Source organism: Arvicola amphibius, chromosome 1, assembly GCF_903992535.2.
Source record: "Arvicola amphibius chromosome 1, mArvAmp1.2, whole genome shotgun sequence".
In the NCBI taxonomy this organism is placed as follows: Eukaryota; Metazoa; Chordata; class Mammalia; order Rodentia; family Cricetidae; genus Arvicola; species Arvicola amphibius.
The window spans coordinates 111058929-111074272 of record NC_052047.1 but is presented as its reverse complement, the minus strand read 5'-3'; the positions used below and the strand labels follow the sequence as shown (position 1 = coordinate 111074272).

Below are 15344 nucleotides of genomic sequence, written 5' to 3'. Positions count from 1 at the left end.
TTGGATCCCGTGGAACTGGAGTCACAGACAGCTGTGAGCTGCCATGTGGGTGCTGGAAATCGAACCCTGGTTCTCTGGAAGAGCAGTCAGTGCTCTTAACCGCTGAGCCATCTCTCCAGCCCCGTGAAGGGCCTTTTAAATCACTCTGGCTTTGACTTTGAGAAGCTATGTTTTTGGAGGTATATATTTGGAGCTATATTTTTAGGGTCCCCCTTTTTTTTTTACATCTACATCCATGTTGGTGGAGTAACTGTGGTGGAGGTAGCTTATCAGGAGAAACAGAGTCATCTGAAGAAATGAGGACAACACCAAGGTGTGAGAATGAGGAAAGCTCAACTTTTGCAGCATGTCCTTCCTCTGTTCTTCATAGATGGCAACTCACTAGTGTTCATCTTCTCACTGCAGAGGTTGGGCCTCTGCATTGTGCTACAGATGAGTTAGTAGAGGTACCCAGACTTTTCCAGTCCCTTGAGCTGTTTCTGTTTCCTTGACCTCCCCAGAGACGGTGCAGCTTATGGGAAGTGTGCTCTTCCAAGGCAGAGGAGGCCTCTTGCTGTCAGCCAGCTTAACCTTAACTAGATGGGAGCGCTTGAGAAGGGTGAATATGAGGTCAAGACTTAGGGGGCGCAGGAAAGGCTCCAGAAAGAAAGCTGACATCTGGCCTGGGTACTTAAAAAAAGAAGGGGGGCAGAGGACATGCCAGAGAGATGAACTTGCTGAATAAAGGCTTGGAGGCATCAGTATTTCTGGAATGGAATACAGGGAGTGACATTCTCTGTTGTCTGGTGTGGCTGCCCTAGGAAAGACACTGACTAAGATTAGGACCGTGACCTCTGCATCGCTGTCTTTATTATGGACCTGCTCCATTCTTTTTGCTCAGGTGAGAGAAGGCAGAGGTTAGTCCCTCAGAGCAGTACAAGCCTCCATTCTGCTTTCTTTTCTGAAGTGGTAACAAGTCATTAGACAGTGTGGGCTCCGTTGTCTTGCCAGTGCAAGGCAGAGCTGCTGGCCGAGAGGCTGAGTGTACAGATTGGCAGCAGCAGTTGTATGGAGGGTTTCGAGACTGTCTTGGCACCAGACAGATTTCCTTTGGCCTAGAATTGCCTCATGATCACTCACCCCAGATCAGGTCTTCGGGAAGTGTTTAACTTCAGCTTCAATCTACAGAGTCTGTGTTCCAGAGGAAAGGGCCATCTGGCAGGAAGAGGGATTGGAAATTGGTTGAGGTTGAGGAGGAGGCTGGGAAAGCAGTGTAGGGGTGATGAGTGGACTGTAAAGAGTTCTTTTTTTCTCATTCAACAACAAGAACAACAAAATTATTTTTTCCTGTGGCTGGTTTTCAGCCACTTTTGAGTCCTGTAAAAAAACAAACCCTGGTGATCCTTTAACCCTTTAGGCAACAAATCCTGGGTCCTTTCTACCTTGATAGGCTCTCTGCACTTGGGAAGAGTGTGGATGGCGAAGGAGAAAAGGGTCTTTTGGTTTGGAAGGGATTGTTTCAGTTTTTAGAAGTCCTTTCTGGTGCCCTTTCTTAGACATCTTATTCCCTCCCAGTCATCCTGGTTCACCTACCTACTCTCCTTTCCCTTGCTCATTGCTCGGCACAGCACAGCCAGACACCCAGTCTAATGTTGACTCCCTGTGTGTAGATGTGGAACATGGAGGCACGGCTGAAGATTCAGGCTCCAAGAGAAAGCCAGAGGGTTTCTTCAAGTTTCAAGTCTATTTCTAGGATCCTTTTTATCTTTCTGAGAACCAGGAAGAGAGTTGACTGGGAAAGAACCCACAGAAGGGTGTGCATAGCCTCTTCCTAGGAGAAGGAGAGCTTTTCCACAGTTAGCAGGGATCTTCTTTGCTTCATGAATAGCTGATTATGTAGGGATCCAGAAGACACTGAAGTGCTGAGGATAAGGGTGAAGTCCCATGGAGCAAAGGCTCATCCTAGTTCAGCTGTTGTTAAGCTCCTTCCAAAGGGAGTTCCAATGTTAATTGCTAGGACTCTTTGGAAAAATGTGAAAGGCAAGTAGGCCCTCTTTGGAAAGCTGCTATCTCTTTGGACAGAGCCAGTGGGTGAGGAAGTTGTTGGTAAGTGGGTACAGAGGGTCAGAGTAGGTGTTTTGTGGACATAATGAGCAGGTAAGTGGGCCCTGAGGTCAGACCATAGCTGCGTGTTGTCTGGTGACAGTCCTATAATTTTGTTGGTTGCAGTGTCGTGGCTACAATTAAGTTCTTATACCACACGTGAAAGCTCAGGTTCCTTTGTCATCTTTTCTGTCCCTTTGTGCTGCTTCGTAAGCTGTGACCTTCACACAAGTCGATTGTAGGAAATTACAGAAATGGAGGTGTTAATAGAACTTTTCCGTTGTTAAGAGGCTTCCTTTGTTAGATGTCTTTTTCAATTTTTATTTGTGTGTATATGCACATAAGTATATGTAAACGTGGTAGCCAGAAGTCAAAGTTTAGTGTTTTCTCAATAGCTCTCCATCTTATTTTTCTAAGTCAGGGTCCCTCACCGAACCTGGAACTTGGTGATTGGTTAGACTGACTCACCAGCAAACCCCAGCAAAACCCTCTTTTTGCTTCCACAGTATTGAGGTACAGGTGTATGCCACCGTGCCCAGCTCTTACATATGTGTCGGGGCTCCAAAATCAGGTCCTCATGCTTTTTACCCGCTGAGCCACCTCCCAGCTTGTTGGGTGTCTTGACTACTCGCTAGTAAAAAGAAAAGAGTGACGGGCAGTTTCTGTTTCCTGTCAGTGGCCACTCTAACACCAGCAGTGGAGGAAGCTTTCCCTTACATGCTCATCTCTTTTTCCCCCATTCTCAGGATTCTGCAAAGTCATGTTGCATGCCCAATTATGTCTGCAGGAAGATACTGGAGGGACATTAACCTAGTGGGGAAACACTGGGTTTTTTGTCTGTTCTCAGAGGCTGGGCATCCCTGAGAAAGATCTTTCTTCAGAGATTAACATTATTATCTTAAGATTTCTATTATTTACTATCTATAATGGTTAGTGTACATGTGCAGGTGTTACTTGTGTGTGTGAATGTGGGTGCTCCTGTATAATGGCTTATGTGTGGAAGTCAGATGAGAACTTTCAGGAATTGGTTTTCTCCTTCCACCTTTTTGTGGGTTTCAGATATTGAACTCAGGCTGTTAAGCTTGAATAGCAAGTATGGTTACCTGCTGAGCCATCTCAATGACTCCCTCTTGAACTTTTGAGATCCCTCTTGAATTGTGGGTTAGATTGTATTACCTGTTGAAGGCTGAACTGGGCAAAAGCAGGAAACTTCCAGAAGGTCTGGGGATTCCAGACAGCCAAGAGGCTATACCATGCACTGATACAAGCTTCTCTTCTCTGCACCACTCTTGCATACTATCTAAGAAGTTTTGTGTGCTTGTGCTATGGCCCAGCTTCCTAGTGTTCCCTGCTGAGATGCAGGCCTAGAGCTGTACACTCACCTGCTGACTGGGGAAGCTAGCCAGGTACAGGAAGGGGGCTAGGGTTGTCAGTGCTGGCATGGAGAACAGTTTAAATGGGCTCTGGACACACACAAAAAAGTCAGTTGTTTTGGCAGATTTTCTAATTTTCAAGAGAAGTTAGAACCTCAATTTTTATTGACACTCAACTTTTTAAATGTTTGACCACTAATTTGGGTTATTTAAAAATAAAGGGAAGTCTTGATAAGACTTAGCTTTACTCTTGTGGACCACGAGTTTATGTCTTCCAGTATAAACTGCTTTTCCAAGGAGTTTGGAAGTGGGGACCAAGCAAGAAAAGAAATGTCTAGCTACTAGGATGAATGGCAGGAACCATTGTTTTGAAATACAAGGAATACAGTTAGTTGTTAGCTGAGGAAACTGTTAGGTGGGGTATGGTTAGTGCTTGCATGAAACCCAGTTAGGTTGAGGACCAAGGGTTCTATTCAGGGTTGAAGAAACAATGGTTTCTGGAAGAGCAAACAAGTGTTCATCTTCTGTTTGTTCACAGCTGAGCAAATCTTGGGAAGAGTGAGTAGTGATGTCAGACCTTTTTGGGAACTCACCTTGTTGTAGGACACAGATTTCCATATGTAAGGTATATAAGACTAGCCTAAAGTGCTTACTAGGAACGCAATTTTCTGGTCCCATTCCTACAGATTCCCGTTGAAATGGTGGAGATGGAACCGAGGACTCTGCATTTTTTGATAAGCCCCTCTGTAATCTTAAAGAAAGTGAACCATAAAAAGCCAGAGAGTTATAGTAATTTGGGAGTCACTTAATTACCCTGGAGCTAAATTTCTTAATTGGAAATATAAGGCTGAATTATTCCTACCTCATAGAATGGTAAGAATTGAATTAGAAGATTCCTGAAGGCAAAATGGAGCTGGGGCCTAGGATGGGCCACTTAGGCCCCAATTCCTAACTTCCACTTTCTTGTTGTGTTACTTGGGTGGCTCGTTCCCTGCTTTGTATCTTGGTGTCCTCTATAAAGTGTAAATAATGATAATAATAGTAGAGCTGGAGAAATGGCTCAGTGGTTAAGAGCACTGACTGCCCTTCCATAGGTCCAGAGTTCAATTCCCAGCAACCACATCGTGGCTCATAACCATCCATAATGAGATCTGCTGCCCTCTTCTAGCATGCAGGCATACATGCAGACAGAACACTGTATACATAATAAATAAATCTTTAAGAAATGATAATAATAGTAGTACCTACTTCACAGGGGTGTCCAAAGGATTCAGTGTTTTAATATATGTGAAGTGCCTTTAGTTTTAGCTACTGTAATTACAAAAGGAATCTTGCAGCATATAAACACACCTTAATTTTTTCTTTAGGTTAGTTTCCTGTGAGTAACAAACAAATTAAGGCTTATGGGGCTTATTTAGGGTTTTTATTGCTGTAATGAAACACAATGACCAAAAACAACTTAAGGAGGAAGGGGCTTATTTTGCTTATACTTGTATATCACAGTTTAATCAGACAATCAGGGAAGGAACTCATACAGGGCAAAAACCTGGAGGCAGGAGCTGATGCAGAGTCCATAAAGGAGTGCTGCTTACTGCCTTGTTCCTATTGCTTTTTCAGTCTACATTCTTACAGTACCCATGACCACCAGCCTAGAAATGCCACTGCCCATAGTGATCTGGGCCCTCCCACATCAATTATTGATCAAGAAAATGCACCATGGGTTTGCTCACGGCCTCTACCTTCTAAAATATTTTGCGTGGCCAAAATGAAAGTTTTAAATATGATTTTGGGGGCTGGCAAATGACTCATCAAGTAAGGTGCCTGTTACAAGCCTGGCAAACTGAGTTGGATCCCTGGGATCTCCATAGTGGAAGAAGAGAACTCTCTGGAAGTTGCCCTCTGACCTCCACACAAACTATAGCACATACATACATGTGCCCACACATGCACACAAAATATAATAAAATTTTCAAAGATTAAAATACTGATTTTTGTATCCTGCAAACCATTTTGAACTTACTATATTAAAAAAAAAAACCTTTGACAAAAACCTGAAACAATCCATTTATAAGGAAGAAAGTTTTATTTTGGCACGTGGTTTCAGAAGTTGTAGTACATGGTCACTTTGGGCCTGTGGAGGTACAATATATTACAGTGGGACCACGTGGTACGGGAACCTGTTCACTCCGTGATTTCTGAGAAGTGAGCACAGTGTCCTACTTCTTCTAGGCTCCACGTCTTTGTTTTGACCACCTCCCAGTAGTGCCACAACCTGGAGACCCAGCTTTCAGCACACGGGCCTTTCAAAGAGATGTTCAAGACCAAAACTGTACCCTTTGTAATCGTTTAAGTAAAATGCTGTGGATCCCTGAGTGGCAGCAGTGGGCAGCGGGCCATGAGACCACACCACAGGTCCCCAAGTGGCTGCAGTGGGCAGCGGGCCATGAGACCTCGGCAGGCCACGAAGGCAGCCGGGTTCCAGGCAGGAAGCCACTTGGCGGGTGAGAGACCAAGATGGATAGGCACGCCATGCAGAGTGAAGTTGGATATTTATTTAGTGGGTTATGGAAGGGAAGGGGAGAAGAGGGAAGAATAGAGAGAGGCAGAGAGAGAGAAACAGAGAAGGGAAAGGGGAGAAGTGGGGAGAATGGACAGAAGCTGCCTCAGAGAGAGAGAGAGAGACGAGGGAGGGAGGGAGGGAGGGAAGGAGGGAGGGAGGGAGGGAGGGAGGGAGGGAGGGAGGGAGGGAGGGAGGGAGGGAGGGAGGGACGGACTCAGGCTGAAAGCTGAAGATCATCTTGCCTCAGTGGATGGGGGGAGTGGGCATGGCTTGTCTCTTAAAGGTACAGGACAGACCATTACACCCTTCACTTACTAATTTAATGGTTTTGTGTGGAGTCCGTGGGATTTTTTTTTAAATATGCTTTCTACATATTTTCAAAATTATTCCATCTGCAAAATAATTACATTTCTACCTTTCTTTTTTTAAATTCTATTCTTTTTTTAAACATTTATTTATTTATTATGTATACCATGTTGTCTGTGTGTATGCCTGCAGGCCAGAAGAGGGCACCAGACCTCATTACAGATGGTTGTGAGCCACCATGTGGTTGCTGGGAATTGAACTCAGGACCTTTGGAAGAGCAGGCAATGCTCTTAACCGCTGAGCCATCTCTCCAGCCCCACATTTCTACCTTTCTAATCTGGATATGTCCTTAAGTTTTAACTTTTTTTTCTCCCCATTTCATTATTTACCAAAAAATAATCCTTCGATGGTGGCTCTTTTTACTATTATACCTGTGTATGTTATACAGGTGGGCATTTCTTTTCATATGTATGGATATTTTACCTGCATACCACTTATGTGCCTGGTTCCCATGGAGACCAGTAGAGGGTATTGTACCCCCTGGAATTGGAGCTACTGACAGTTGGGAGCCTCCATGTGGGTGCTGGGAATTGAATTTGGAAGTCCTCTGTAAGAACAACTGGGGCTCTTGGCTACTGAACTGTCTCTCTAGTCCCAGGATAGGCTTTTGTTTTTGTTTTTGTTTTTACTTAATAAATATTTAAATACCTTATGCATATTTTATTTTAGTAGCTATTAGGAAAACATGATTATTACTTCTAACCCCTAATTGTATAGTTTCTTTTAGATGCCACATTATCAGAATAGCCTTTCATGAACACGTCAGATACCACTTCCTCTTCATTCTCCTTTCTTCACCCAGGCTTCAAACTGCTTATCACTGCCTAATATAATAATATGCACTTAGTAGTCAGCACAGGGCACCTATGTGATTCTTATCTATGCTACCACTGGGTGTGAGCTCATGAGGACAGACCTTACTCTTTGCTGAATCACCATTTCGGCAGAGTTTCTCAGCAAATACTTTTTGAATGATGAGTGGTTTATTGCTTAGAAAAAAAACTAACTTTTTTAAAAGAAAAGGAAATATTTCAGTTTTATCCATGAGTAATAAATGAATAATAGGTCAAGAGGTAGGAAAATACAGCAAAAATTATGAATGCAACGAATGATGGGAAACTTAAAAATGAGAAACAGAAATCATTTTCTCTGAGGCAACAAATTATCTGCTAGCTCACAGACTCTTCTCCACTAGAGGCCAGGGGTGGGAAAGTGGGTTTTGCCACAGGAACCCTTGTGGCCTTGATGGACCTCTCTGGAAGATACTTGAAGTGCTTCTGGCTGTCTGAGGAAACTTGGTTTACAGAAATGTTGTCTTTGCAGGGCTCTGGGTGTGCAGAGAGCCGACATGACCATGACTGCCAACAAGAACTCCAGCATCAATCATGGAGCCGGAGGTACTAAGGCCCCTCGGGAGACTCTGAGCAGGTAAGTACGGGCGGTGTACTTTCAGGACAAGGCATTGAGAATCTGCCAAATAATGTGGGACCCAGGTAGGATCTTTGCCAGAATATAAATATAGATCATGACTTCTGATCATACCGTTTACTTGTTTGGGCCCAGCTTTTGCTGACCATTAGGAAAAAGTCTTGTCTGACACACACCATTTTCTAGTTCTAAAAATCTCTGGGATAGCAGCTAGGAACCTTAAAAGCAAGCTCTGCTTTGTACTGTGGGAGCCCTAGCATTCCAAGAACAGGACAGCAAGAAGCAGCTTAGAGAAGATGGGAACATTTTCGAGCCTGTGCTGAGGTGGTGGTAGGTAGGCAGTTACACATATTAGCGTAAGTTCCAAGCAGAAGTCTAATCTCTGTAATAACTTAGGCCTGGCCACAAAGAAAACAACTTGGGGAATTTTAGTGAGTGTCTGCTATTATCTACTATTCTGTTATTTTTATCCTTTTTGCAAAGGTGAAAATATAAGACTATCGAGAAAGATTTTGGAATCTTACAGAACTGGGTTCAAATTTAAGCTCAAATACTTAACCAAATAGTGAGGTCTCAGAACATTTTCTGGTGCTCTAAAGTCTTTGCTGACTCCTCTGTGAGATCACAGTGATAATAGTACCTGACTATCAGAGCTGCTGTGAGGATTCCGTGGGGGTACATGGCAGTGTTTAGCATAGGTGAAGCTGTTGGAGTAATGGCAGCTCCCACTATGGTGTGCGATAAAGAGCTTCCAGAACTGGCATACCAGTGTGTGTCTCTCTCTAATACTTCTCAAGACTTGGCCAAAATTGCATGCTGGTGTCCTGGGAGAACGTTTAGGCTAAAAGCCACAGATGTTTTCACATCCTCTTCTGTGTATCTCAGATGGACACGTTTGGCTGGTAGGCTCTTAGTCACTAAGGAGAGACAGGTGTGAGAACACTAAGCTGTGCTTGGGATGGCACTAGCTCTTTCCTGATGTCTGGGCTGAACCCAGTGAGGTATGACAGTAGGTTGGACTGAGGTGGTGGCGGATGTTTCACTCAGAGCTGGTGTCCAGATAAGGCTAGCTTGATAAGACCCTAGACGTAGCATGTGGGGAGTGACTGGTGCGAATGAGGAAGGGATTCCTCCACACTGTACATGTAAGACTTGGTCTTTGTTCAGTCTATGGACCATGCCAACCACACAGGGCTTGGTAGGCTGTGTCTTCTTAAATATGTAGAGCTTTGGTTTTAGTAAAAAAAAAAAAATATCTATAGCAAGACCAGTAAGAACTGGTCCCCAAACTAAACTCTTCCAAAGCATTAAGTGACTGAGACCTTCTGCCTCTGGGAACCACTCAGTTGGGCTCAAACCACACTGATGGCAAGTCTATCTTGGTGTGTGTGCGTACAGGTTTGTAGTCTTGGCCTATAGCCCCTGATTCTTCCAAACACAATACACACTTTTGCACAGAACATTGTACTGAATGTATAGTCCTCCTTCTATTGTGTCCTAAGTGCTAGGATTACAAGCTTGCACCACCACACATGGACCCACTTTCTTTAATAAAAGAAAAAAAGCCGTGCCATAGTGGTGCATGCCTTTAATCCCAGCACTCGGGAGGCAGAGGCAGGTGAATCTCTGTGAGTTCGAGGCCAGCCTGGTCTACAAGAGCTAGTTCCGGGACAGGCTCCAAAGCTACAGAGAAACTTTGTCTCGGGAAGAAAAAAAAAGTCACTGCTATGAGGAATGAAATAAACACCTGTGATTGTATGGTGCTATTCTTAGATGTATTTGTACCACATGCACACCTGGTGCATACAAACATCAGAACATCAGATACTCTGTAACTAGAGTTATAGTCAGTTGTGGACTGCCACATAGGTGTTGGAACTGAATTCCAGTCCTCTACAAGAGCATCCAGTGCTCAAGAACCACTGTGTCATATGTCTGGCCCTCTACTTTTATTTTATTTACATGAATGTGTGTCTGTGTGTTAGATATGCACATGCGTGTGGCTGCCCATGGAGGTCAGAAAAGAACATAGGTTCCCACAGACCTGGAGAGGGTGTATGTGAGCTTCCAGATGTGGGTGTTGGGAACTAAACTCCCGTCCTCTGGAAGAACAGCAAGTTCTGAGCCATCTCTCTGCCCCTAATTTTTCTTTCTTCCTTCTAATTTCCAACTTGTTGGGATTTCAGAGTTGCGGGATGTGCAGTGTTTACATTAAACTGCAAAGCAGAACCAGGACTGCTGACACAACCCCAGTTTCTATTTGGAATACACGCCTACATGCTTCTAAATGTTTTCAGGAACTGCTTTTCCTTTTAGTTTTCCAGCACAATTGCCATCCAAACACGCTGCCCAGTGTTTGTAAATATCTGAGCTTCAGATATACCTTTGAAAAAACACCTCTCCAGCCTCCTTCTGTGACTTCACTTCCTTCCTGCCACATTTCCACCCCTCTCCCTACCTCCATTTCTGGGAACCTGGCTTTGTCTAGCTGTGTCCTTCACTCAAAGGTCACCCCTGAACCGTAGGTGTTTCATGGGGGGACACTGTGATCTGGTGGTTTCTATGGCCGGCTTCACCTTAGCCACTGTCACTGTGTAGTTGTGCTGGATGGAACAGGAGGTCACTGGTTCAATTAGGAAATCATCTGAGGGCTCCTTTGAGTGCCAGGTAATGTGCTGACCACTGGGGAACAAAGAAAGGATGATCTACTCTGTTTCCAAGGTATTCACAATTTTATGCTTTTGGCGTTTGAATATTGTAGTCTGACTTTTCAGTAGATTTGTTGGCAGTGACCTGGGGCCCTTTTATCATTGTCAGCTCAAGAGTCAGGGCGGGGGGATGGACCACACAACATGTTGGTGTGGGCAGAAGTTTGATTGGAGAGGGCAGGGGTGTGGTGCCTTAGGTGGGGGTTGACACCCTCACTGCTTTACTAAGAAGCATTTGTATCTGGCTCTGGGACAGGGGTGAGGGGTGGGGAGAACTCTTGGAATTGGAAACTAGTGGGTATGACCATATGGAACCCCAGTGCTACTATTCAAATCTTTATTTGCAAGGCTTTATCTTTAGCTTGCTCATGGCTGTGCCTGATGCTGCCTCCTGGATTGTATTACTAAGATTTCAGTTAGGTTTTCTGCAAATTTATTCCCCCTTTTCCCTTTGATGCACAGGCGTGATTTAGTGGGAGCCTGTAGTAGGAAGAAAACATAAGCTTTGCCATTTGCTGTTGTCTTGGCCTCCTGGAACAGATTTCCTTTTCTCTTTGTGGGTGAGGCCAGTAAACACTTGCCTCTCATCACCTGACAGGCACAACCCTGCAGGTTGTTCCCACTCTAGCATCTACAGTTTGATGCCCAACTCAACAGGAGGAGGTGGGGGTTCTCAAAGCTTCTCTAAATCACAGAGGTCAGATTGTATTGGTGCTTATGTCCCGGAGTGGAATCAGATTTGCAGATAAGGAAGTATTCTAGTTAGAGCTCCTTCACCAGCTTTGATGGGGGTCAGTTTGGCTACTTACTGCTCTCAGATTTCACTTGTACTGTAGGGCCTGAACTTTTCTACAAGAAACTCTAGTACCTAGGTCATAGCCATTTAGAAGTTAACCTGCCAGTCTCGTGTTTGGTGGCCTTGATTCTGGTTGTAGATTATAGGAAACCTGGGTATCTATAAGGAATGCCAGTTTCTTGAGGACAAGGACTTTGACTTTCATCTGCGTTCCCAAAGCCTGGAGCATTAACTGTCTTATGGAAGGCACTGCCTATTTGTTGGTCACTCCATTAGGGAGGGTAGCCTCCTTTATTGAGCATAATCTGCTGGTAATGTCTTGATGATCCTTCTCTACTTTGGTCATTCTTCCCATCCACACTCAGTGATCTTTTATTTTTAAATGAAAGTAGGAGGGTGACTTGTAAGGAAGAAAGTGTTCAGAGGATGTGGAGAGTGATAAGAAAGGGCAGTGTGGGGGCATGATCAAATACATACAATTTATGTATGTATGAAAAAGGAGTTCATTCTGTCAAGCATGGTGCCTCAGTGAGTAAAGAATCTTGCTCAGTGACATGAATGACCTGAGTCTAGTTATCCCTGGGACCCATGTTGTAAAAGGAGAGAAACGACTCCCATAAATTGTGCTCTGGACTTCTACACACAAGCATACATGAAAACATATAAACATACACACAAAAATTAAAAAGCAAAATAAATATCTCATTCTTATAGATGGTTGATTTTCTCAGCCTGTTTTATAATGTATTCCAGAGGTCCAAAGTCTTCCTTTCATTTTATAGTGTCTTCTGCTCTTTTCTTTCCAAACAGATGTACTTTCTTTAAAAAGTTTCTGCCTTTCTTCTAAGACACAGTCTCACTTCATAGCCCTGGGTGGCCCAGAACTTGCTATGAAGACTAAGCTAGCCTTGAACACTGCCTGTCTTTGCCTCCCAAGTGCTGGGATTAAAGGCGTGCACTGCCATGCTGGCATGGTTTTCTTACAAATCATACACTCTGTTGCACTAGTTAGACAGCACACACACTGTCTGTCTCTCTGTTGCACTAGTTAAACAGCACACATACTGTCTCTCTGTTGCACTAGTTAGACAGCACACACACTGTCTCTCTGTTGCACTAGTTAAACAGCACACATACTGTCTCTCTGTTGCACTGGTTAGACAGCACACATACTATCACTTGAAGGTAGATTCCCTTTCTTCATTGGGTTTCCCGTGAAATTGCCATGATGTAATAGGATGCCATAGGATTCTTAGACACCGTGGTTGTCTGCAGAGAGAGCTTGTAAGACCGGCCCTCAGAATACTCAGAAGGCTTTTCCCTGTAAGAGGCAAGGAGATCCTTACTGAATTAAAAAGTTTGGGGATTCTGTTGGGAAAGTGCTAGAGTCACCACCTGACTTCTGGTTGATAGTAGAAAAAGAGATGGGTGAGTTTAAAAGGGAACTATCTAGTTTTCACACGAAATTTAAAGGATAGCTAAATAAAAATTTATTGGGTCAGAAAATAAATGTGTTCTTCATCTCCAGCCTCTCTAGACCAGAAAAGAGTTTTAAATGAAAAAATGACTTCCATCATTATGATGGTTTAGTGAATATATACATTGCTAAGAATGTGACAGGAAAGTCATCCACCTGAGCACTTTCGTTGAGCAGCTGATTGTACCACAGTGAGTCTAAAAAGGGAAAACTTCTGATAGGTCTAAAAACCCCTAAGACCATAAATATGAATTAAATCCTTTTTATCTATCCTTTAAATCTGGCATAAAATGCTAGTTCTCTGTCAAACAGTCCTGCTGTCCTGGAACTCGCTCTGTAGACCAGGCTAGCCTTGACAGAGATCCACCTGCCCCTGCCTCCCGAGTGCTGGGAGCGCCACCACCACTACCACCCAGCCAAGAAAGTTGTGTTTTAAATGCCTCTCATCTCTCTTACTGCTGTCAGCTAGAAGTTCGGCAGCAACTACAGCACTTTGCCTGATACAGTCACCAAAGTTTTAGTACAGTAAGGATCTCCTTGCTTCCAGCTTTAAATAACATTTTCCTTACTTGCTTTTAAGCACCAATGGAAGTTTCTAAGTCACCAGTTTTAGAAATTTGCTTTAGTAGTATGCCATTTATAGGCTGGCCTTGTTAATCTACTGCCAAGTAGTCAACCTCTGATTTCATAGCATACAGTACCATTTTTGTCAGACTCTGATCTTCTGTGAATTAGGAATTCAGACTGAGCACTGCCTGAAATGATGCAGTAGCAGACTATATTAGCTGGTAGTATCTTGACACATGTCAGGAGGTTGATGCTGGAGGTTGCTGGGACCTCCCCCAAGGTCTTTGAGCCAGAATTCTTAGGCATGCCTCTCCAGTTGTCCTGGTTTTACACAGAGCTTGAGAGACAGGAACTAGAAGCTCTGTCTCTCCAGGGTTTGGCACAGATTGATGTCAGCTGTATTCTGTTGGCCATGCAGTTGCAGAGCTCAGGTACAAAAGAGGGATCACTTTGGCAGAGGGCATGATAGAGAATTTGGGGACCATGTTCTAAAACCATCACATGTGTTTTTGGCACAGTCTCCTGGAACTTTGGCTTTTCTCCTTGGCTTTTCATAAAGCCAGCTTTAATTTACACAGCTGTGCAGTTTGTACTAGGTCAGGGTATTAGCCTTTACCTGTCCGTCCTGTGTACGAAGAGACTGCTTCTTTGTTGTAAGAACTCTGTTTATTACTGCTACTTCTCAGGAGGCTGGGATTCCTACTGGGAAGAGAACTCACCCATATTTTCTGTGCTGCCTTAGAAATTAGCTGGGGATGGGGCACAGATATGGCTTAGCTGTGTTTGTGGAAGTGAAAAGGCTTCTCAGTTTATTCATACACCCACAGCAACCTTTTGCTTAGCTTGACCCTGCAAGTCTTTGTAGATCATGGCCTGCTGTAGTCTCACTTAGAGGCTGAGGCTTCCTGGACCCTGGAGTTTGTAGTCATTGAGATGGGATTAGCTTGGGAGCAGGAAGGCTGAGGTGTTACCTCATCTTTTTTGGAGGGGATGTGCAGTGAATATTCAGTATTCACCTTTTTATTTTCCACATGTCTTTTTATACCCAACTCCAAAAGGGGAAGGGGCGAGGCAACAGACTTACATCAAGATGATAAAAAGAATAAACAGAGCATCTCTGACCTTTGGTCAAGATGGAGGTGATACACCTCTATACTCAAAATACTAATTAACCTCTCTAGGTCAGGACCTCTTGTTTTGTAGCCACTGGTTGTCAACAACTCTGAAGAGCAAAACAAGCTTGAGCTCTGACCTCTAGTCAAGGTAGAACGGACTCACATCTGTGTGCCCTGACATCTGTACCCTGCACTGATCTCTCCTATTGTAACATCAGACATTTACAACAGTACAGCTAAAACTAATCCTTGTTGATATATTACCATTTATTAAAGTGTGTACTTTATGCATACTTTCTGAGGTTTAGTTATATCCTTTGGCACCTTTTGACTTGGACGAGTCCTTAGCTTTTCTTGCTTGTTACTGATGATTTTGACAGTTATGAACTAAACTGGTCAATTACCTCATCTTTTACCTCTCTATTGGAACTCTCCTGAAGTGGGTTGTGGGTTGTTGAGATTTTAGTCTAAGGAACAAAAATACTAGTTTTGCTGACAAGACTCAGGTTGTGTTCCTCCTTTTTCTCCTCCCCGTACAGAGTAGCACATTGAGAATGCGTCCCAAGGCGAGGCCACCACAGAGCGATGGGAAAATGCTCATACTTGGGGAGCCAACAGCCCGTCTCAGTGGAGAAGTCAGTTTTGTTTGAAAGAGGCTAAACACCAATTGAGGAGGATCCCCCCGCCAAAAAAAGAAGGCTCACTTTCTAGTGTTCACAGCATATCTTGATGCCTCTGGGGTGATTACATGGGTGCCTAAGACTCTCTCCCAAATACTTCCGACTTGGCCTCTTATTTAGTAACACCCCTGGCTATTCCCCTAACTTCTCCCCAGCCCAAAATTCCCTTTCAACTTAAGCAAGCTTAGTTTG

At 43.9% G+C, this 15344-nt stretch overlaps 1 protein-coding gene across 5 annotated transcripts in view; it reads left to right on the top strand.

Moving 5' to 3' along the window:
- Window positions 1-15344, top strand: part of Dennd2b (DENN domain containing 2B) — a 102887-nt gene that overhangs the window by 42795 nt on the left and 44748 nt on the right. For all 5 annotated transcript variants that reach the window (XR_005284673.1, XM_038322954.2, XM_038322962.2 and 2 more), the window contains one exon: window positions 7705-7809. Coding sequence is in view for 4 of the 5 variants with exons in the window: in XM_038322962.2 (XP_038178890.1) it covers window positions 7705-7809 (105 nt within the window). In the remaining variant the exon portion in view is untranslated. The remainder of the gene's footprint in view (window positions 1-7704; window positions 7810-15344) is intronic.